Source organism: Sarcophilus harrisii, chromosome 6 (assembly GCF_902635505.1).
Source record: "Sarcophilus harrisii chromosome 6, mSarHar1.11, whole genome shotgun sequence".
Lineage (NCBI taxonomy): Eukaryota > Metazoa > Chordata > Mammalia > Dasyuromorphia > Dasyuridae > Sarcophilus > Sarcophilus harrisii.
This window is the reverse complement of record NC_045431.1, coordinates 149,719,726-149,743,215: the sequence shown is the minus strand read 5'-3', so window position 1 is coordinate 149,743,215 and position 23,490 is coordinate 149,719,726. Positions and strand designations below refer to the sequence as shown.

General features: G+C 34.3%; 1 protein-coding gene across 1 annotated transcript in view; it reads right to left on the bottom strand.

Moving 5' to 3' along the window:
• HSD17B11 (hydroxysteroid 17-beta dehydrogenase 11) overlaps positions 1-20,254 on the bottom strand; it is a 29,878-nt gene extending 9,624 nt beyond the window's left edge. The window contains exons 1-5 of the mRNA XM_003774506.4: positions 19,811-20,254; positions 15,858-15,965; positions 10,380-10,511; positions 7,050-7,156; positions 1,335-1,472 (exon numbers count right to left, since the gene is read on the bottom strand). Of these exons, the coding sequence (XP_003774554.1) occupies positions 1,335-1,472; positions 7,050-7,156; positions 10,380-10,511; positions 15,858-15,965; positions 19,811-20,020 (695 nt within the window). The 5' untranslated portion in view covers positions 20,021-20,254. The remainder of the gene's footprint in view (positions 1-1,334; positions 1,473-7,049; positions 7,157-10,379; positions 10,512-15,857; positions 15,966-19,810) is intronic.
• Between the last annotated feature and the right edge of the window lie 3,236 nt (positions 20,255-23,490).

The window sequence follows — 23,490 nt, the reverse complement described above, 5'->3', positions numbered from 1 at the left end:
ATCTTTTTAATCTCTCTTTTTGAAAAAATCCTGGAAGCCATAACTTAAGCTGTAAGTAATTGTTTTTTTTCTGGGACATTGAGCTGTAGACTTAACAAGTCCAAGAATATGAGAACAGCACCTTTTCCTCCTCCACTTCATAAATTAGAAGCTAAGTTTCTCAAGACTGACCTTACTCCAAATTACATATTTGGGTAGAGAAAAGGGAGAGAACATAAAACTCAAGTCCCTATATGCATCTAGTAGCAGCTCCTTAGTATTAGAAGGAACAAAAGGGATGGATTAATGTAGACCCTTGTCTCTATTTTTAATATTTGTGACATTCTCTTAAGCAAATATGAGCTAAGATATTCTATATAATTTTATTATAGAATGCTTTATCCTTCTATGCTTTATATGATATATAAAGTGTTGTTGAATTGTATGCCATTCTTCTATAATAAAGACAGAATTTTGGCTGAAGCAAGTTATGAAAGTCTATAATTATTGGAAAATTTAAGAGTTAAGTGATTATGGTCAGGGGTAGTTTGAAGCTAAGTTGTGAAATATTATTTAAAATATCTCTGTTAGAGGGCTGAAATAGGAGAGCTTTAGAGAAAGGGCTATTCTTACTCAACACAGATGGATTTTAATTAATCTCTTTTAGAACCAGCTTCTTATATTTCCTTGCTTATATCATTAGGGGTAGTGCTTGAGGATTAAATAAGATAAAATATGTAAAACAGTTTGCAAAAACAGATTGCAAACTTTAAAGCATTCCTTAAACAGTGCCGCAACCATGTCACATCATTGTTGTTGTTATTGTTGTTATCATTATTGCGTCAGTCTTTTTCTGGACTCCTGGTAGTTACTTCTTCATTCTTTCATCTATCTCCCCTTGAAGTAAGTTGTGATAATGGCATGTTCTAGATAGAGCTTGTCCTATCTCTGATAAGGTCAAACATATTATTTCTTTGCTTGAAAAATATTTTGTCATAATTGCTAAGAACTAAGGGAGGATATAGGAAACAAACAGGGTTAAAAATTAATTCCTAAACCTGTTATATACATAGGTAAGAGAAGCTTGGAACTCACCTGTAGGATGAACTTCCATGTTCCAATGAGGAGAGAAGATATAGTAAATAAATTCACTTGTTACATGATATTATTTTCTGAACTTTTTTTTTTTTCCTGCCTATGTCAGCTATGTTCCCACATGATACCAAACCTAAATCCTTGGGCAAGTTTCTCTAAAGTTTACCTAGGATGTTGTGATTTCCATGAAGCTGATGGTCATAGTAACTTACTGTTTCTTTTCTTTTTTTTTTTTTTAACTATTCTAAGTTTACACCTACCTGCTATTTGGATTTTTGATGAAGCCTGTGTTTATGAAATTGGGGCAGAGACATGATGTTTTGATTCCATTTTTTTCTAAGGCATCCATTTCTGCAGTAAGAGCTCTATGAAATCCAACAGCAGCAAATTTGCTTGAACTGATGAAGAAAATACACAAAAGGAACAATTTTAACATCGACATCTCTCCTAAATCATTTCTGCGACATCACATGCTCTTTTAAAAATTCACATTCATGTCTATACATGTCTCAGGTGGTATAACTCTTAACAAATAATGCCCTACTATGTTATGAATTTTTTTTCTTCATTCTCCCACAAATCTCTTCAAGGCAGTCACTTATAGGACTAGGGATTTTCCTCATATCTTCTGACCATGTCAGAATATCAGTGGGGCCTAAGCACTGTCCATGTCCCTCTTTGTTCATGACTAGTCTATCTCCTTTTCTGATCATACGTCTCCCTAACATGTGATTTGTGCCATTTCACCTGTATAATCTTTGATGGTTCCATCATAAATCTTGGGTAGCCTACACCTCCAATTCTTCACAGATTGTATTTCATGATTTATAGCTAAATAATATCATTATAAGAATATCACTGCGGAAAAAGATGAACCTTTGTTTCAGAGAATTTAATTTGTTTTAGTCTTGAAAAGAATGGTAAGGACAATACAATCTGCTCTTCTCATTTTGTTTAATTGAACCAAGCTATCTGCTTGAAACATTTCTTCAAGAAATACAGTTCATAAAGTCTAGCTAAATAGATAATCTAGCTAAATAGATAATCCATCCAACTGAATATCATAATCTGGACAGTAGGCATTCTTTATCCAATTAAGCTTTCCTGTATGAATAATTAGGCTAAACTTTCCAGCAACTATAGATCTCATTTAGGATTCTCTGAAATATTCTTTCACTTGATGTAATCAAAATGTCACCCACAGAAACATCTTGAAAACTTCACCATCTCTATTTCTGTTCTTCACTAGCTATATCTCCTATGACAATAACAAATACCTATTTTATGCTTTGTTTGATACTAAGAATCAAAGGATGGCAAAATAAAATTATTTTTGTTTGTAAGTTGCTTTTGTTTTGTTTGTAACAGAGTTAAAGAAATATTACTTTATAGGAGATACTATGTTTATTTAGGGCAGTATTTTGCTCCACTGAATCAAATAGCTAACAATCAATGAATACACTTTTTAATAACTTGTGCAACTATAAAATATGGTGTTCTATGGAATACCATGCACAAAAATCCTCCTAGGATATTCAGTAGGTTTCCTTTTCAAATGAATTCCCATTCAAAGAATGCATTCAGCTATTCTTATAAAAATTTTATGGAGATAGGAAAGTAGAACTATAAGATATTTGAATTTTCTCACACAATTTTTTGGAGTAACAGTAAGACCCATGATTTTATCATCCTGAGATATTTCAGTCATTTTGAAAATTGACCTTTCAATGCTTATTGGCTCAAAATTTGTTTCATCTCCTCCTTGTATACAATTGGTCTAAGTCACCAGCTCTTCAATTCATCTTCATTTTGAGTATTATTTTTACTTTCTCATAAAGCATTATCAAGGACTGTGATATTAGATTCCAAATATTGAGGGAAAAGAGTTTGTTATAAAAATCTTTATAATTCTTTTCCTTTTTCATCTATTCATTGTCTTTCCAATTTGATCCTTAAATGATCTTGGGATGATCTGGCTAACCCTTTCACAAGCTTTAGACAAAACTGTGTTCCCTTGCACTGTTTCTGTTTTATGAGGTGATACTGGAGGCAGCTAGGTAGTACAATAGCTAGAGCACTAGTTCTAGAATCAGAGAGGGCCTGAATTCAAATACAGCTTCAGATACTTACAAGCTATATGATTAAGGGCAAGTCACTTAACACCAATTATTTCCCAAGAGAAGGGGAGAGTAGGAGAAAAGAAAGGAGGGAAGGAGGAAGAAAGAATACTTCACATAATCTTCTATTTTCCATCTCTATTAGATTTTTTCAAATAAGATTGCATTCTAAATCAATGTTAATCCAGATGTAGTATCTCTTTGCTTCATAGGCAATAGTTTCTGGATGAAGTAGTTATTAAGCCCTTTTGGTCTCCTCAATGTCGTAACTGACTTATATCAGCTAAACTTTTAAAAAATGTTTTATTGTAATATCTTTATTCTTATGATTTCTTTATATTTTCTTTTTTTATGATAATAGCATTTTATTTTTCAAAATACATGCAAAGATAGTTTTCAACATTTACTATTCATTCCCTCTTCCCTCCCTAGACATCAAGAAATCCAATATAGGTTAAATGTGTGCAATTTTTCTAAGCACATTTCCACATTTATCATCAGCTAAAAACTTCCATAGGAGAAGATGATAATCTGTATCAATATATACTTTATCCATTTCTCTCTTTTTGTTTGTGGCATTAACAGTTTATTTAAACTGGTTAGTTTGGAGGATACTCAATTGCATGCAATATGTAATTTTTATTCTTCTAATTTGGTGTTGATTTTTATCTTTTTTATCTTGCTCTGTGATTTGCTTTTTATCGATCAGTTTTTAAAAAGTGACTGCCACATCAAAAACTAGTTACCTGTTGTGTTAGAGGATATTCAGATTCATTTTGTGTTGTGTTATTTGGTACTTGTCTTAATTTCTTATCTTCTTGAAGATGGATTTATCATAAAAAAAAATAAGGCTTCTGTATTTTCCTGTGTTCACTCACTTTTGGATTTGAGACCTCAAATTTCAATGTTTATTTAGTTTTATTTTATCTTCAATAAATGTTGGCACATAAGCTTCAAGTATGATGTGTGACAGTCTTTTTGGACCAATTGTAAACTCTTCTATTTGGCATTTAAAGCTCTTCACAGTTTGGCCCCTTTGTACCTCTTCAAGTGTTCTTACACATTACTTTTCTTTCTGCAGTCTATGGTATAGCCACGAAAACTTGATGGTACAGACATGGGTTTCCATGTCTTGCTCACTGGCCAATTCCCACTCCTGGAAGAGTGTCTTCTCTCCTTTGCCTCCCAGAGTTTCTGTTTCCTTCAGGACTCAACTCAAGGGCCACCTTCTAGAGGAAGGTTTTTCTGGTGCCTTTTTCTTCAATATTACCTTCTGACTGATTGGTATGTGTCTTGCTGTATATCAGATGTACACGTGCACATTATCTCTTCAGCTAGATGGCAAATTTCCTAAGGGCAGAGACAGTTTCTCTTTTGTCTTTATGTCCTTAATCTTAGCATAATTCTTGCCACATAGTAATCATTTAATAAATATCTGTTGATTGATTTGACTTGACAGCTAGTTATCTAGAGGCATATATGATTCACAGAGCACTGAATATGACATCAGGCTGACTTGGGTCTAGATCTTGTATGAGATGCTTATTGGCCGTGTGATTTTAGACAAGTTTTTTAATCTCTCTGTGCCTCTGAAGGATATAGACTCAATAACCCCTGTTGTCCCTTCCAGCTTTAAACCTATGATCTTAAGAACCTATTATAAGTATTGCAATACAAGATAATTAAGAATCTCATGAGATAATGCTTTTGCTTACTTGGCCTCATGACAGATCCAGTTCTTTTACTTGTCTGTCCCAGGAGGATCTGGGAGCTATCTTTTTACTCAGCTATAATTTTCCTTTTGTTCTCTGGTTTCACTTATAGTCAAAATATCAATATTAATATTAATTGCACTGCAGTAGTATATCTGATCCCTGGACAAGAACCCCACATCTATGGTACCAACAATTAAGTTATTGGTTATATATGCTTTAAAAATGGTATAATTCCTAGTAATGTTTCTGTCATGGCAAAAGTTCCATGGAACTGCTCATAAGACTGATAATTTCATTATTTCATTGGCAAAGAACTCATCACCAAATGACTAGCACCTGTTGATAAATCTTTCATATCTTAATTAGGTTAGGATTTGGAAAGTAGACAATGTCTATCAGTAGGACTATATTTTACTAACCTTTCAAGCATGACAGAATTTTTAGGAATTTGTTCTCTCCTGGCAGAGCATTCTAGCACCCAGGGTCACCTTGATATTATGGTGAAGCAACACAACAGGACTCTGTGGATGAATTATTCACTAAGGCAGTTATTTTGTAGGTCAGAAATATAGCCATATTGTAAGAAAATGGCATCAATGCCCTAATGATGACTTAAAGTCATATTGTAATTGTCACAGGAGGTTACTACTGTAGTAGATTGCTCATTGTACTCCAGTATATTCGATAAACTTTGTTTTCCTTAATGCTGATGACTTATTAATGATCTTGGATTCTCAAAAATGGTCAGTGGAATACAATTTCTGGAAGGTCTTTCTGTGGTAGGAAAGCACTGACTACAGACCCAGTGACAGACCATCTAGGAACTGGCAGCAGGTTATGATTTGTTCAATAATATCAACTCATGAAACGATCTACTAAAATGTGAGATTATGATTGCTCATCATTACCAAGGAAGATAGGAGTGAAAGAATGGTAAAACTATAGTAACATATCCACTATCATAAAGAATTCTGGAGATTAAAGCTTAAAGTGGTGCTTCCCAGGATCTAGGATGAGATGCCTTTTTTTGTGTGTAGGTATTTTCATAAGAGAAATGTAGAAATGATGCTCTTCAGTCTTCCAAAGCTCTGTTGAAAGCAAATCCCATAACTGTAAAAAGAAACACAGGAAAGGTGCTGCTATCCAATTGCAGATAATGAAAATATTTAGTCTTAGTCTTCAATTTTTTTTTTTTTTGTTCAAGAGAAATATCTCCTAATCACTGTCAGAAAAGGGATATTGAGCATCAATCAAAAAGGAGGATTCACTGATTCCAAACTTGAGAACTCTTCAATATTGGGAGCTCCTGGGGTACGTTTAGAAGATTAGGAGAATTGTTCACTTTAACCAGTCACTCAATTACAACTTTATCTCTTCCAGGTGCTCCTCCTTAATCTCTATGTCTTTGTTTCAGCAGATAGAAGGTCAATTCAAGTAGGTCAAGACTTGATCAAAAATTTCAAAGTATTTTCAGATTATAATTGTAAATGCTTCCTTAGCAAAGGAGGTTGGATTGGCTTAGGGAATGTGTACCTCCTACTCTGCTAGTGTGCTTTCTGCACTTTTGGCATAACATTGAATTAAAATGTTAGTTCTTGCAACAAAGGGAAAGCAGACAACACAAGCCTATGCTATTCCATAGTCTTATATTTGGCTATTCTTTTATTCTTAGCAGTCATAGCATAGCTGATAGCAAGATATTCAAGATAGCAGGGAAAACTACTTCATTATACTAGCCCTTAATAAATGGATACACATTGATTATTTCCTTGTAGTGGTATACACTGGAATGCAAGAGATCCACAATCTATACCCCATATATGTAATCAATGGTTCACTCATCAGAACTTTCTTGAGAGTAAAGAACAATGTTGAAAGGGATGAGAAATGTTATTAGATTTGTCTTATTTGGAAATGGATTATTGCCTTTTCATACATCACTAGTATTTTAGTAGGGAAACCTAGAAAGAGTTTTTACATGTACATAATACCCATGATAAAAATGACTTCATGTGACTGTCACTTCAAATTAGCTATCTCGTAACTATTAACAGTAAAAATACTTTTTGTTAAGTAACTGGGGAAACAATATACAATAATCAAGAAACAAAATAAAAATGAGAAAAATAAGTTTCTAACATACCAATAAGCCAATAAGAAGGGGACCACTGTATGTCCTGCAGCTGAAGCCACTGTCACAATATGGCCATGATTGTTCTTCATCATTGCAGGAAGAAATGCTTTTGTAGTCTTGAATCAAGTTTTTTAGTTTTTTTTAAAGGAAAAAAAAGATATTATCTATTCATAACATGATTGTAGAGATTTAAAAAATTAATATTTTCACAATTTGACAAGATCAAACATTATGTTAAATAAAAATGAATGATAAATGTAGGTTATACTTGGTTAGCTTGTATAGTGTAAAAAATTAAACAACATAAGAAAATCTAAAAAATCTAAGCATCTATCTTGCCTCTGCCTCTAACTTTGATTTACCTTCTTTGTACTTGAATTTCCCCATGCAAAATAGATCTACTTAGAATTGTGACTGAAAATGTTTTTTAAAATTTCAAATATTTCTTTTTAGTTAATCTTATCTTACTATGGCATAGAGTATATTCTCAAGAATATGCCAATGAAGCATAAGTTCTAGGAGGTATCAAGAGGAAAAGGTTTCAAGAAAAGGTCATTTTGCAGTGATGAAGAGAGTCATTTATACCCAGAGAGAGAACCATGGGAACAGAGTGTGGAACACAACATAGCATTCTCACTCTCTCTGTTGTTATTTGCTTGCATTTTGTTTTCTTTCTCAGTTTTTCTTTTTCTTCCTTCTTGACCTGATTTTTCTTGTGCAACAAGATAACTGTATAAATATGTATACATATATTAGATCTAACATGTATTTCAACTTTTTAACATATATTGGACTACAGGCGAGCTAGGGGATGGGGTAGGAAGAAGGAGGAGAAAATTTGGAACAAAAGGTTATGCAAGAGTCAATGTTGGAAAAATTACCCATGCATATGCTTTGTAAATAAAAAGCTTTAATAATAAAAAATAAACAAATAAATAAATAAATATGGAGAGACTTAAGCTCAGGGAAAAAAAAAAGAAAGGGTCATTTTAATAGACGGTAGTCCAAAGGCCTTACTAAATTCATATAAACTCATTCTCACAGAGTTACCTAATATGTGATGAATTTAGTGGGGCCATATTAAGTCACAAAGGCATAGAATGGTTGAGAATTACATGGGATCACCTGCATTGATGAAATTGTAATTATTTTGAATTATTAATGTTAGCAAATATTTAAACTTAAAAGACTAGATAATCTATAAATAATGCTATTTCATGATACATTACTTAGCAAAAGCAAAAATAGAAGAAGGATTTTACAATGTAACATAAAGGGGTAAAAAGTTCTTAAGAGGGAGTGGGAAATCCTAATCTGTTATAGGTAGTCAAAGAATGGAAGTACATGACACAGAAAGGAAGGGAAGAAAAGATTCATTAGCTACCTGATAAAATAAATCTGAAACTTTCTGAAAAAAAAAAAAAAAAAAAAGGAACTGGATACTTTTCCTCCAGTGAATGATAAAGCAGATCCAAGGGATACTATCAGGTGAGAAATCATACAGTAAGTTAGAAAAAGAAGAAAAAAGAATAGGGATAACTAGAAAAAAAAAAAAAAAAGAAAATGTAAGATATACATACATACATAAATACACACATAAATTTATATATACACACATATGACCTTGGACCTTTTCTTGGTCAAGAAAAGATAAAAAAAAATCATTAGATTACCTGGAAATCATGTCTCACCTTATCCCCCTAACACTCCAAATGCCTAAACACAAGAAATTATTACCAAGCACTATCAAGATCTAATAGAATCACTGGACAAAGGGAAAATAAATTACCATCTGGAAGAAAATTTCAAATAAAACTTTCAAGAATGTCATAGCCAAAACCCAGAGTTTCTAGGTCAAAGAAAAAAATGTCACAATTAGCCAGGAAAAAAGATTAAGAATCAACTAAGAATCAGAGCAAGCATGGTGTTCTGGTAAACTCCTGAGAAGGAAAATGTGCTCTATCTTTGGCTTAATATTACCTATATTCCTCAACCGATTTTTGCAGCTAGATGGCATTGGAATCAGGAAAATCTGAGTTCAAATCTACCTCAAACATTTACTAGCTATGTGCCTCTTGGGCAAATCATTTAACCTATTTCAGTTTCCATCTGTAAAATGGAGATAATAACAGTACCTACTTTATGGGGTTATCTGAGGACCAAATGAGATAATATTTGTAAAATGCTAAGGACATAGTACATAGTGGCTTTAAAAAAGCCACTGATATATGGTGGGATTTCAAAAAATGCTTATTTCCTTTTTTACTTCCTTCCCTTCTCCCCCCAACCACCTTTTTGATCAGAGGAGAATCTTACAAGATTAGAATGATGTTAAAGATATTGGACTTTCCATCTTTCCATTGGTTTCCATACATTCATTAGTTGAAAGTACCATCTGTTTTGTGAGCCAAGAAACCAAATCATATCTAAGAACTTCCAGAACCATCAACAAAGTTGGGCGAAAGATCTTCCAGTAGCTAGGAAATGCAAGTCATTCCTCTGCCAAATATGCTTTCCAAAATTGAGTCTATTTTCTTTAAACTCTGCATTTATGAGAGACCCAAAGTTTTTTTTGTTTTCAGGAGTGGGGGAGTGGTACCTAGAAATGGGGATAGAATGTTTTGTAACAACTATTTCTACTATACTACTTTAGTAAATAATCCTTTTAAAAAACTACTTAAAATTGATTTTAAAAGCCCTGCCTGTCCTCATTCAGGCTCTTTGTCATTGATCCAATTTGATGATTATTGACAGCCTAACTAATAAATTGATAAGCTACAATGGGGACAGGATAAACTACTTAAGGCTGAATGATTAAATTGGTTCTCTGATCACCTGATCAGAGATAATTATAGATAGGATAATTATAGATAATTATAGAAGGAAGCACACTAGTGGGGCCTTCAAGCTTCAATATTAGAAAGCTAATCTCTAGAAAAGCTATTCCTAGAACTCTGAGAGAAAGAGGGAAATCTCCTGGGGGTGGAGGGGGCTGACTTAATGAGAATGGTAGTTGAAATAAACACCTCAAAGGTCGTGCTATATTTGTATTTATTTTTCTGTGTATATGATAGAGGGAAATTTCAGTAGAATGTAAGCTCTTTGGGGATACAGGCTCTTTATTCTTGTTTTAAGAAATTTAGCATTAAGTAGCTAGTATACATGTAGTATACTCTGAACTCATAAAGTGTGGCTGTGTTGAACTGAAAAGAATCCAGATTATATGTTCAGCTCTGATAATCAGTTCTGACTAGTTTCTGTTCTTTCTAAAATGCCCCTGTAAGTCTGGCCTTCGGACAATTTCAAATGAAATGATTTTATAAAATAAATTATACTTACCCAGAAATGAGCCAAAACATTGACTTCGAATGTTTTTTCAATCTGAGGGTCCTGAGTGGAAAATAAATCTGCAGTGTAGACTACACCAGCATTATTCACTAAGATGCTAACATCTCCTACTTCTGCTTTCACCTTTTAAAAATAAAGTAAATGAAAATTTTATTAAAGAGTTACTAAACATAGGAATAGATATAATGATTACCAAAACAATACCTCTAGAATAATATATTTTTCTTTCAGGTATAAAAAATTCCTAGGTTTACACAATTATCTTTTATTTTACTTGGCTATGTTTATTTGTTACAAGATTCTTCTCACTTCCCTGCAATGTTTAATTTGGGCAAGATGTTTTGACAAGAAAGGAAATCAGCTACAATAATGTCATTAAAAAAGAGGGTTATTGGGACATTTTTTAAACACAAAGAAGAAAGGAAACAGATAAGCAGAGCAGTTCTGAAAATCGAAAGATATTGTATAATTTTTAAAAAATCAAGTCATAGGAAATGGTGCTTAATGGTTTCATATACAATCCTCTTTTTTTGTGCTCAGTTTTTTCAAGTTTAAATTTGGAATAAAAATTATTTAAAAAATTAGAAATTAAAAGATGTGTATGAAGAAGACAGCAAAGAGAGAGAATAGAGGATGAATATATAAATATAGCAGTTATGTAAGAATAATTTCAGGAGTCCTACAGCTCACAATAAGTTAAAAATGGTGAGGGAAACTGAGGACAATAAAAAGAGAGTTTGCTTTTTTGTTTTTTCTTTATTACAGGAAAGAAGAAAAACAAAGAAGGGACTAGGACACTTGTGGCTGTTTTCTTGGGGTGACTAGGATAAGATCAACAGAGATAGGGCTCAGTTACTTAGCTTTAAGTTTGCTTCTAATTTCTCTTTCGAGGAAAATGAGCTGCACACAGAAAAGACAGAGTAAAAATGGCTATAAAGGAGTTAATAGTAATGACAAATAAGGAAAGCACTCAGTAATCCTCAATGGATTCAAGTCATCTGGACCAGATGAACTCTATCCCTTGGTATTGAAAAAACAAAACAAAACTGAAGGACAGGTTGCTGAGCCATTGCCAGTGACATCCAAAAGTTATGGAACACACGAGAGGCCCTGCAGGAAGAGAGGACAAATGTCCTCCGCTTGTCAAAATGGAAAAGAGAACATATTCTGCAAACCCTAGGCCTGATGAATTGGAATTGATTGATGGGGAAATTCTAGAATAGATCGTTAAAGAGATAATTAGGGAACATCCAACAAAAGAAGAGACAATCTAAGAGACCTAGCCCAGCTTCATCAAAAGCTTGCTGTGCCAGACATCTCTTTTCCTTTAAAAAAAAAAAAAGGATTAAAAAACTAGTAGACCAAAGTAATACTGTAGATACATTTTACTTAGATTTTTTAGTAAAGCATTTGAAATACTTTAATATCTCACATTATTCTTGTGGAAAAGATGGAAAGAGATGTGGACCAGATACAGAGCAATCATTAAGAGTTTGATATAAACTTGGAAGGAGGCCTTCAGTTGAGTGAGCCAAAAATTTGTGTTTGGTTCCAATGCTGTTGACTATTTTAAAAAAATTAATTTATAGAATATTTACTAAATGTGCAGGTGACACCAAGGGAGCTACTACATTTTATTAGGATTTACAAGGGTCTTGACAGGTTCAAGTAGCACTGGTATAAATGTGAAAACATGAAATTTAATAGGTATAATTACAAAGTCTCAAATTTAGGTTCAAAAACTCAACTTCTCAAGAATGGATATGGCTAGAGAACAAAAGATCTTATGTTTTTAGTGAGCTCAGTAAAATGAGCAAACATTTATTAAGTACCTACTATATTTCAGACCATTCCTGTGCTGAGCTGGAAAAGTTAAATTTGGTGTGTTTGTCAAATTCACACACACACACACACACACACACACACACACACACAAAAAAAAAATCTTAAGTCATATTTTAAAAATATGTCTATAGGCTTTTGTAGCTAACTGCCTGAGAGCAGTGACTAATGAACTCCAGATAGTTCCCAGGGCTACAAGCTTAAGACCAAGAGACAAAAGTGATCAGCAGAAGTGAAACAGAAATTTGTTATCTCTAAGAAAGAGAAGCTCAGCAAAAAGCAGATTTTACTATATCCAGAAAATCTCAGTTACCCTGTATTGTTAAATACCTTGGCCATGTATGCTCCCTGACCTCACAGGCTCAATGCATGTCCCTGCTAGTGTAGTAAACTGTGTGCATGGAGGATAGCTTCTTCTCTATCACTTATTTCACTTTTGATTTATAGTTTGCTTTGAACTATAGATCTTTCAGTGAAGAGACACATTGGTTAGGGCTCATAAGACATGATTTTGAGTGGTTGTTGATCCAGAAAATTCATCAAGAAATCAGGTTCAATCTAGGTATCTTGGCATCTGTCCTGCAAACATCCCAGACTTCTTTTCTTTCATGTGTTGTCTTCTCTCATTAGAATATAATCTCTTTGAAGGCAGCTTCTTTCTATTTATATTTTTATCCCCGATTTTAGTATGGTGCTTGACACATAATAAGCACTTAACAAATGCTTATTGCTGCTGTCCACTTTCAATCTGAAATATCTGCTCTCAGATCTGAACTCCAGAACCAGGCTCCCTCAGCTCTCCTGGGGAACAGTGAAACATTTACCTTAAAAAACTCTTAAATCTGGCTGAAAGGTATTGACTGGTGAGTAACTGTGAAAACTCCCATAACAACAAATACTTGTAAATGGGAAAGGAAGAGATCTTGTGACAAAGAAAGAAAATCAAATAGCTCTGAAATCTGAGGGGCAAGAAAAGGTAGCTTCATTTCAGTTATATAGTCCTTGAAGACACCATCTAAAACAAACAATGTGTTGGAGAAGAAATGGTTGAAAAGGAAGAAGGAGGTCAACAGAATGATCTATCTCAATGATCTTAAAAGTATTTATACATGTATTCACAAGTAACTGTTGCCAATTAGAATGGTTTGGTGGTCTTGGTAAATATTCATTGTAGACAGTTGTTCAATTACCATATACTAATACCAATATTTATATACCAATACCATATTTAGCCCTGGGTCTCTGGTCCTCTATATTTATATTTACATCTGCATCTTTAACACAATGATAAATATTCAGTGAGGACCAGAGTACACATATACATTATGAAACATTTTAGGAATATATTCATCAGAAACATTTTGAAAAGTTTTGAGTACAGGGAGAACTAGCTAAAAAATTATCTTATCTAGAAAAGCTTCTGCTTTAATGATTCATATAAGAGGTTTTAATATCCATAAAGATGTAACAACTGTTAAAGTTAATAATTAAGAGTATATCAATATTTCTGATATATATATAAAAAAAAAGAACTATGAGAATGGCAGTGAGATGTAGTAGAAAGAAACATGATTTATCTAGAACACGAAGACTCTACCTTTACACCCTGGCTCTGTCAATTTTTTCCTACCTGCATGACCTTGAACAAATTACTTCCACTCTTTGGTCACTAATTTCCTCATTTGTACAAATCAAATAACTTGAATGGGCAATTTCAAAGCTTCTACCTCAGTTTAAGACTCCTTGATTCTATACAGTCAGCTTTGAAAAGCAACATACTACAATAAAAAAGCAGAAATGGGTCTCAGTCTCTGTGTCTTTCTTCCTAAGAAGCCAAAATAATTTCAACAATAGATTTTAATAAGCAGTAGCTTACACAAATTATAGTTGATAACTGTCACAAACATTATCTTACATAATGAGTTTATTAGAATTTGCTCTCTATAGTTATTTAACTTATAATAACATATATGTATATATTTATACAGAGTAAAATCCTATAAAATGTGACTCATTATTACATAGAACTGAATAGTGAGTTAACTATTATTTCCTTAAAATAGAACTATCTACAATATAAGTTAGGTATCTGGATTGGATTTAAGTGAGGCAGAATTACACATAGTCATCAACCTCACTCTCTCTTCTAGAGTCATTTTGTCAGGACAAAAGTCAAGAAAATTGGGAATGGCCTGGGATGCAATGCATGACTTTGGCATCTTTGATGCTCTAAGTCAGGGGTCCTCAAACTACAGCCCACGGGCCAGATGCAGCAGCTGAGGACGATTATCCCTCTTACCCAGGGCTATGAAGTTTCTTTATTTAAAGGCCCACAAAACAAAGTTTTTGTTTTTACTATGGCCCGGCCCTCCAACAGTCTGAGGGACAGTGAACTGGCCCCTATTTTAAAAGTTTGAGGATCCCTGCTCTAAGTGCTCCACAGAACTTGTTTCAGCTGTTTGTATGGCTGTTGCAAAAAAATTGTTCTCATGCATCCATTCTGCCAAGGGAAGTTTTCACATACATAGATATCTTTATCCCAATTCAATGGCATGAGGCTTATTGGTTACCCTCAACCTGGTTTAGCCCATCTGCGGAGACAGTTTGAAGCCACAGGTGAAAATCGGATGACAGGTGGACAACAAAGATAGATGAACACCCCTGAAAAGTGCTCAGCAAACCCTCATACCAGAGGTGTTAGTCTTTCCTGAACACTCCATACAGCCCTGTATGTGTATGATCTTCCACAAATTCTATCACTTCTCTGTTCTCTATTTCATTTGTAAAATAAAGATGATTGGGCTAAAAGATCTAATCCTTTAGAACTTTTAAACTTTAAGATCTGAAAACTTCTAAAATACCTCTGGTATTTTGGATTATCCATTTCAGAATTCTCTTCAGAAATTTCCTGACTAAGAGACAGCTGATATAGCAACACTACCTCATTTTGGACAAATTTCAGAGGAGAGAGAAGAGTGGAAAGAGACTGACAAATGAGAGACAAAGCTTGAACTTTTGAATGATTACATACACATATCTGGAGAACCTATCCTTTGATTTTTGGTGCTTACATTGAAGCTGTTCTCTCCTTGGTTGAACTGAGATTTGTCCTAATCTGGATAATTTCCTCACCTCTGCTTATTGTTTGCTTGAAGAAATATATCTACTTCATGTATAGTTCAACATACATTTCTTTTACAAAGTAGAATTTTGTGGGACAGAGCAAAGCTGGCAAGAGTAAGCTCCCTTGTGTGCTGTCAGGGAAAGTCAATTTTATTTTGAACCATTTTAGACCCCTAGACTACACATACACACACACACACACACACACACACACGAACTGTAATAGATTTATAATTTTAGCCCAATACTCCTCTTGGAGATAGGAGAGTAAAGGATCACCCAGCCAAAAATGTCCAAGATTCTACCTGTTAATTTCCTCCTAATGATAGGAGATACGCTAGGGGTACATCCTTTGACTTCCTCCTACTCTTTACAAATGTGGAAATAGAAATCTCTCTAGACAAGGTAGGCTAGAATTCAGGTCAGCTTTCTATATATGTCACAAATAAGCCAGTCAATCTAAGTTAGATGGCATATTCATCTATATTACACATAAATTATTACCTTCTTTGCATAATTGTAAATGTCTTCTTTGTTACTGCAGTCTACCACATAAGCATGAGCTCTTGCACCCAATTTTCTGCATTCTGCAGCTGTCTCCTCAATTCCATGCTGTAATCAAAGACAAAAGAGGTGAGGCTAGAATTCAAATTATTACCACATTGTATTTTGATCATTGAAAATGAAGTTAGCAATTTTATTTAAATGGATTTGGCAATCTATAAAAACATTTTAAAAATAAAAAAATAACATTTAAAAAATTAACTCTATTCTAAATGTAGAATGTGAAGTCTCAATGCCCTTCTCTAAACCTATTGCTTAGAAAGATAAGTATTGGCTGTTTGAGGCTATAATTACTCAACAAAGTAATACAATATATTGTTTGTGGCTCCAAACCTCCTATTTGATCTTTAAGGGACTTTACAATCTGACTCTAGCTTCACTTTCCAAGCTAGCTGAATTTTACATCCCTATGTAGCTTATGTCCCAGTCAAACTCACCTGTTTACTGGTTCTCATTGATTACATTTCATCTCCCTCCTAGTACTTTTCTGCAGTCTGCTCCTACATTGGCTCTCCTTTCCTCATCTCTGTCCCTTAAAAGTCCCAACCTTGCTCAGCTCAGTTACCACCACCTAGGGTGGTAAGATCTTTTCTGATCAGACCTAGTGGTTATTGCTCTTCTTTCTCCTGAAATTACTCTATCTCTAGTCAATATTTTTATTATTTAGTTAAACAAATACTTGTTTACCAAGCCTCCTCCATAGACTTGGATCTTCAGGTGAGTAGAGACTGTTTCTTTTTTTAATCTTTGAATCTTCAACCTAGTACAAGTACTTTACAAATAGTAGACATTGAATTGATGCTTACTGAATTAAACTAAATTGTGTAGGGTCACAAATTTTTTCTCTTGTAAGGAAAAGAGAATGAATGGCATAGAAGGAAGGGCCAGAGCAAGAGTGAAGATAAAGAGTAATCAAATTCTGCATGCTTTTAAAATCTTTTAAAAAAATACTTTCTTTAGAACTGAAATTTCATTAGAAATTCTTTCAAAATGAATTTTATAAAAACTTCTTGGAAGTAGTTGAAAGAATCCTATAGAGAAGGGGACTGCAACGTACACATGGCAAAACACCCTATTAGTCCCACACAATTTTTGTGTTCTGTCAATATGGGGAGTTATTGGAGATGATCAAACTTGATGACATTACTGAAAAGTTGTCTTTTAAATGGAACTGAATCAATGACTGTGCCCCCAAATGGAGGATGAACATGTTAATGTTGAAATATCTTGGCAGTAGGCTCTTTAAATGATTAGTATCTTTTTATATAATTATTATCCTATTATTAGATTTTTTAAAAATTGGTTTACAGGGTCAGTATAGTGCTGAGTTTGGAATCAGAAGACTTGGATTTGAATGGACACTTATGACTTGTGGGATAATAGACAAATAATTTAATTTTTCTGGGCCTCATTTTCCTCATCTGGAAATTGAGGAGGTAGGGCTAGTTGACCTCTATGGCCCCTTTAAAGGTTCTTCATCTCTAATCTTTTGTTTCTAAATTATGATGCCACTAATTTAATGGCTGTGGGTAAACTCTCTTTACTATTCAATAAATCAGTCAGCATCACTTCCTAACACCTACTTTGTGCCAGACATTTCGATAAGGACTAAGCACACAAGCAATTTTTCCTCTGCTTAGGGCTTTTTTCTCCCCAGTTCTTTTTGAGCCTTACAATTCTATCCCCTTCCCTCAGGTAACTCAATTCTTCTATGTGTCAAAGCGAAATAAAATATTGCAAGACAGGTTTCCAAATATAAGATTTTTTTGGTAGCAAACAATGATATTCACAGAGTACAATACTGTTAGATTCATAATAAAATCATGATTTTAAAAAAAACAACAACTTTTAAAATGAGCCCTGTATTATTTGAAATCATTAGTAGAAAGCATTTAAATAAAATCTTTTAAAAAATATTTTACAAGAGTTCCTCCAAAATTTTGTTTAAAGTATTCCTCTATTACAAAAAGTTTGAAAACTACCATTTTAGACTATATTCTAGATCTTTTAGAGAGTAAAATGTGATTAATTCTGTTATAAAATACAGGGGGGTAAGGAGATTAAATTTACTCCAGTTACAATATCAGCCTTAGAAAAATTACAGTAATTTTAGAAAAAACATTTCATTGGACTATTATTTCCTGTTAACAATTCACACAAAATATTCATAATATAGCATTACATTTAAGCAATTTTAAAAAAAACCTTTTTTTTTTTTTTTTAAAGTAATAATCTGTTTAAGGCTGGGGTCAGTTTATATTTAGGTCAACCATAGTTTTTGAAAGGATGTTTCCAGAACTGACAAGTGCAAAATTTACTGTTAATTTAGTCAATATTTATAACTGCCTGAAAAGACATTATTTTAAAAAACAATGAAAATGTACTAAATTGCAATGAGTGAGTCAGAACTAGTATAATTATTGTGATATTGAGAATAGAATAATGAATCTAAAAAATCAGAGGATCTGGGCTTAAATCTCACTCTGGTTTACTATGCTGCCTTAACTGTCACTTAATATTTCTGAAGTTACCCTTTTTGTAAAATGTGAGATGGATTAAATGATAAACAATGTTTCAGGCAGCACATTATCATTAATGATAATGCACAGATCATTAAACTCTCCCTAAACTTGTTTTCATGGCTCCATGGCTATGAGTAAAACATACCCAACTACAAATCTCTAAGATTAATGCATTTTGGTTGGGGAGGTAGTGATCCTCCCAGCCGAGTGAAATAAAAAAAGTTACCTCAAATCTTGTTTTGGATCACTCTGTCCCACTTTAAAGTTGGAATTATCATATTCTGACCCCAACACAGGAACTCCATAGGTTGAACTCAGAAGGGTAGAGTTATGTCCCAGGCCTTAAAATGTAACCATCCACAACCCTTGGTAAGCAACCCTTGGTACACCTGAAAAGTTGGTTTGGGCAAGGTCAATCAGTACTCCTCACCCTAAACCTGGTTCTCTACTAGGATATGGAGAACAACATACTCAACAAAAAGTATGACCCATAAGTCGTTATTTATTGCTTCTAGAAGGTAAGGCATTTAACAAAGTAGGCAAGGAGAAATCTGAAAAAAAGGTCAGCTTTAGGCTTTCTTTGTGTGCTTGGGGGCATAATCATGACATACTATTCTTTTCATCAGTAAGCACAAATAGGTTTTTATTTAAAAGGTATTCCATTGTATTTTACAGGATTTCTGTGGTTTCGTCTAGATTTCTAAAGGATCTCAGAAACCAGTACACCTTCCCGTTATTTGCCACCCCCACTCCCCTCCCGTCATTTCCCATTTCCATTTTCAAAAGAAGAAAAGGAAATGCAGGGGCGTTATGTGACTTGCTCAAGCTCACAAGCATCAAAAGAGGAACGTTGAATCCTGATTCTCTAATAACAAAGCCAGTGCCAGAAAAGCTCAAAGCACACGAAATCTTAGTTAATCTTACTGAGAGCTTCATGGCACCTGTGAGTAAAGTAAGAACTGTATCAAAGATACTAATGACCGTAGGACCAAATTCTTTTTCTTCAGGCTGGAACAAGACGCTTAAGAGACTGGCGTCTCTCACTCCTTGCATCTGGGCAAGGGATGAATGTGGAATCCTTAAAATAAGAGGATCTTTGAGATCAGATACAGGGAACTGAGGAGTAGGGGAGGAGGAAGTCAGATGAATAAAATCGTGTTTTATTACTGGTGGACCGAGCCCAGGATTAAGAACTAGGAATTATGGCTTCTCTGCTTATCACATGACCCTAAAAAAACACATTTAACTGCTCTATATTTATTTTTCTTCCAACTATGCAATAAAAATCATTCTACATACCTGCTTTACTGGGATGTTAAGGTTATAAGGTTCATTCCTGCAAAAGGTTTAAAAACAGAATAGTGCTATTACCTTATTGATATCCCACAGAACCAGTTTGCTTTTAAGTTTGGCAAATTCATAAGCAGTGAGTCTCCCAATTCCATGACCAGCTCCAGTAATAAGTACAATTTCTCCACTGACTGATTTTCTCTTCTTAGGAATAAAAAACTTCACGAAAGATTCGAGGGTGGAATAAATCAGAATAGGAAGAAGCAGAAGAAGTTCCAAAACGACGTACATTCTAGCAGCAAAAAGCTCTCCAGTAGATCAGCGCCTCGAGCTAGGAAGCTCCTCAATCAGAGAAACAAACACGGCGGAGAAAGGCTTCTTCCGCCCCTTCCGCAGGGCAGCGTTTTGTGAGGTCTTCTGCAATTGGCTCTGATGACAATGCAGACCGATTGCTCACCAGCCGGCTTCTCGCTCCAGGGAGGGACAAAGTCCTTATGGGAGCAAAGCTCCATCGCTCTTGTTTGCTCTGTTTAAAGGGTTTGTGCGAATGAAGTTGACTTTCCTTCACCTTTTTTCCGATTTTCTGAATTCGTCCTGATTGTGAGCTGTTTACTCTCACCAGTACTGATGTACTGCTTCCCGTTTCTTTCCAGAAACTCGAAACGAAAACATTTTGGGTCAGAAAAACCCTTCTTTGAAGGTTGATGACTGACATCTCCATTTTAGTCAGGAAGCATTTATGATTTCATAGCCTGAGTTAGTGAGGTCTATGGAGATTAAGAGTTACAGATTCTGCTTTGTGAGGGGGGAAAATGAGATTAAAATATCTTAAAGTTTTCTATAAATAAGTTTCTTTGGGACAGAAATGTTGTCCTCTCAAGGGCAAGTAACCAGTGGGTTAAAAATGGAAAAATGCAATTGCTCAGATATTAAAGAACCAAAGTGTTACTTATCTCTCTGACACCCTGGTTAAGGAATTTAACTCACCAGATTCCTTGATAAAATGAAGCTCTCGTCCCTATACCTGTGACCCTACAAAGTCCTTGTTCCTACTAAATGTAGGTGGTGGTGGAACTACAAAATAAAACTTCAAAAATCAGCAGCATTTCTATCTAACAATTAAATCCAAGAGAAAAAGATAGACAGGAAGACACAATTCAAAATAATTATAAAATGCACAAAGACATTTCTTAAGAGGATTTTGAGATCAGATACAGGGAATTGAGGAGTAAGGAAGGAGGAAGTCAGATAAAAATCAGGTCCTCTTACTGGTGGACAGACATATTTGAGGATCAATCTACTGAAGCACTCCCAATATTGATATAAATTTAATTACAAAATATTCCTTAAAAATATTTTAGTTGGAAACATCTTCGATGTTCAAGGATGGACATAGTAAATGACATAGCAAATTAATCAATTAAGTCAATAAATAAACACTTATTAAGCATCTAGTATGTGCCAGGCATCCACGATAAGCTAAGAGAATACTACTACAATTTCTTAATCGTTTAATGCTATACCAATCTTAATAATAATATTTAGCATTTATTTAACACCTACTGATGTGATCTATTGATGGGGATCTATGATGTGGGGATTGTCACCAAAGGATGTCAGGGACCAAAAGTTGAGGTCCTGGTCATGTGAAGAATTCACAATAGCTATTCTCTTTGGCAAAAGCTAGATTTATTTAGGGAAATAGGTTACAGACAAAATGAAGGGATACCATAGACACTGGGAATAGTAAATATGAAATAGAGTGGGAAAGGATATGAAAGACAAGTTCCTCCGTGGAACTCACAATTATCCAGTAAAAAGGGAAGTACCCCATGAGGTTAGGGCATGCCCTTAGCTGGCAGGCTAAATCTTGAAAGGGATTTAGCACCCTAAAAGAGTTAGTTAGCTATAAGCAAGAGAAATGAGGTTGGGAAGCATAGTGGAGTTAGGGAAGATACCATGTAGCATGAGGGAAAGAGAAGGAGAAGGGGATAAGGGGGGAAAAAGGAAGAGGAAGGGGAAAGATGTCTTTAGAGTACTTTGCAGGCTGATCCAAAGAAAAGTAGCAGTCATGGGATGGCCCATAAGTAGGTTTTATAGAGAAATTTTAACCTTAGGGACATGACTGGGATTTCTACAGAAGGTCGGTCTGAGGAGTTTGATATAACTTGGATTTCAGACTCGACCACCTCCCCAAAGGATGGAACTATGGAGTTAAACTGATTTCTATCACAGCCTTTATCTGCTTGCCCCAGGGATCAATTCCTCTACTAACTACAGCTAACAATGAAGAACTCATCACCTACTATGTAGCAGATACAGTGTACAAATATCATCTTGTTTGATACTCACAACAACTCTTTGAGATGGTACTATTATTATCCTCAGAAACTGGGGCAAGCAGATTTATTTGCTTCAGATCACATAGCTAGGAAGTGTCAGAGGCTTGATCTGAATTTAGATCTTCTTGATTCTGGACCCTGAACTTTATTCATTAAGTTAGTCAGCTACCTTCAGACTATTAAAATGATACTTTACATAACTCAATAGAATAATGAAATTCATCTGGAAAAACAAAATATCTAGAATAATACAGAATGAAGGGAAACTAGCATTTTCAGATCTTAAATTATATAATAAAACAGACTTCATCAAAACCATCAGGTGTTGATTAAAACAGAGATAAATAGATCAAGGGAGAATCAGAAACAATGGATCACAATCACCTGGTGTCTGATAAACCAGAAAACATAAATTAGGAAAGAACTCCCCATTTAACTCTTGATGATATTGCTCTATGAACCTAGGCAAGTCACAGGCCCAACTGCCTCCCCCCAAGAAAAGAAAGAAAGAAAAGAAATTAGGCTTAGCTCAACACCTTGCTTCATATTCTACAAAACATTTTAAATGTATATTCAACCTTAGTTTTAAAGATTATACTACAATTTTTTTTCAAAAATAGCAGATCAAATATATTTAATAGCTATGGTTAGATGATTTAATATAACCAAGGTGATGGGGTGCAATTTCTAGGGAAGATGTAGCAATAACCCTAAAGCCAACTGACCTTAGTAGTGATGTAATAAGAAATGATGTATTTCTTCCCTTAGGTTTCCTACCCCAGTTTACTCAATAAAATCTGGAAGCTGTGGTCATAAATATTGCTGGTTGTCAGACCACAATCTGTTGATCATTGATAACTGTTTCTGAGACAATAATGATGTGCATACCAGATCACTCTTCAATTCCACTTCTAAGACCATTCCCCAGCTTTACTTCAAAGCCATAAAATTAGCATATCAGTGAAGTGAAGTACTTGGTCTCTCTAACTTTTTCCTACAAATGTATTCTTGCTTCTGGTTCTTTGTTAACCTATTTTGAAACTTGACTGCTTTAATTGGTGTTACAGTTGTAATAAAAATTTTTCCCTTGATTTGGAGATGTATGTGTAGGAGCCTGTAAGTTATTTTGAAATATTTTGCAACACTGATCTGAAACCCCAACATTTTTGGTATTTCCCTTTTGAGCTCCATCCAAGGGACTGAGGTAATTACAAAAGATAAAATTGAATATGAATGGCTCCAAAGAAGAATTACAAGAATTCTTTTCTACCTGCTTGGCAGGAGGGAGAAAGGAGATTTTGTATATTGAACATTATTTTCAAATGCTTTCAATTTAGTATATCAATTTTGTTGAATTTTCTTCTTCTTTTGTCTTTCTTTAAACATATTGTTTGTTATCTGGGATGACTCTGATATATT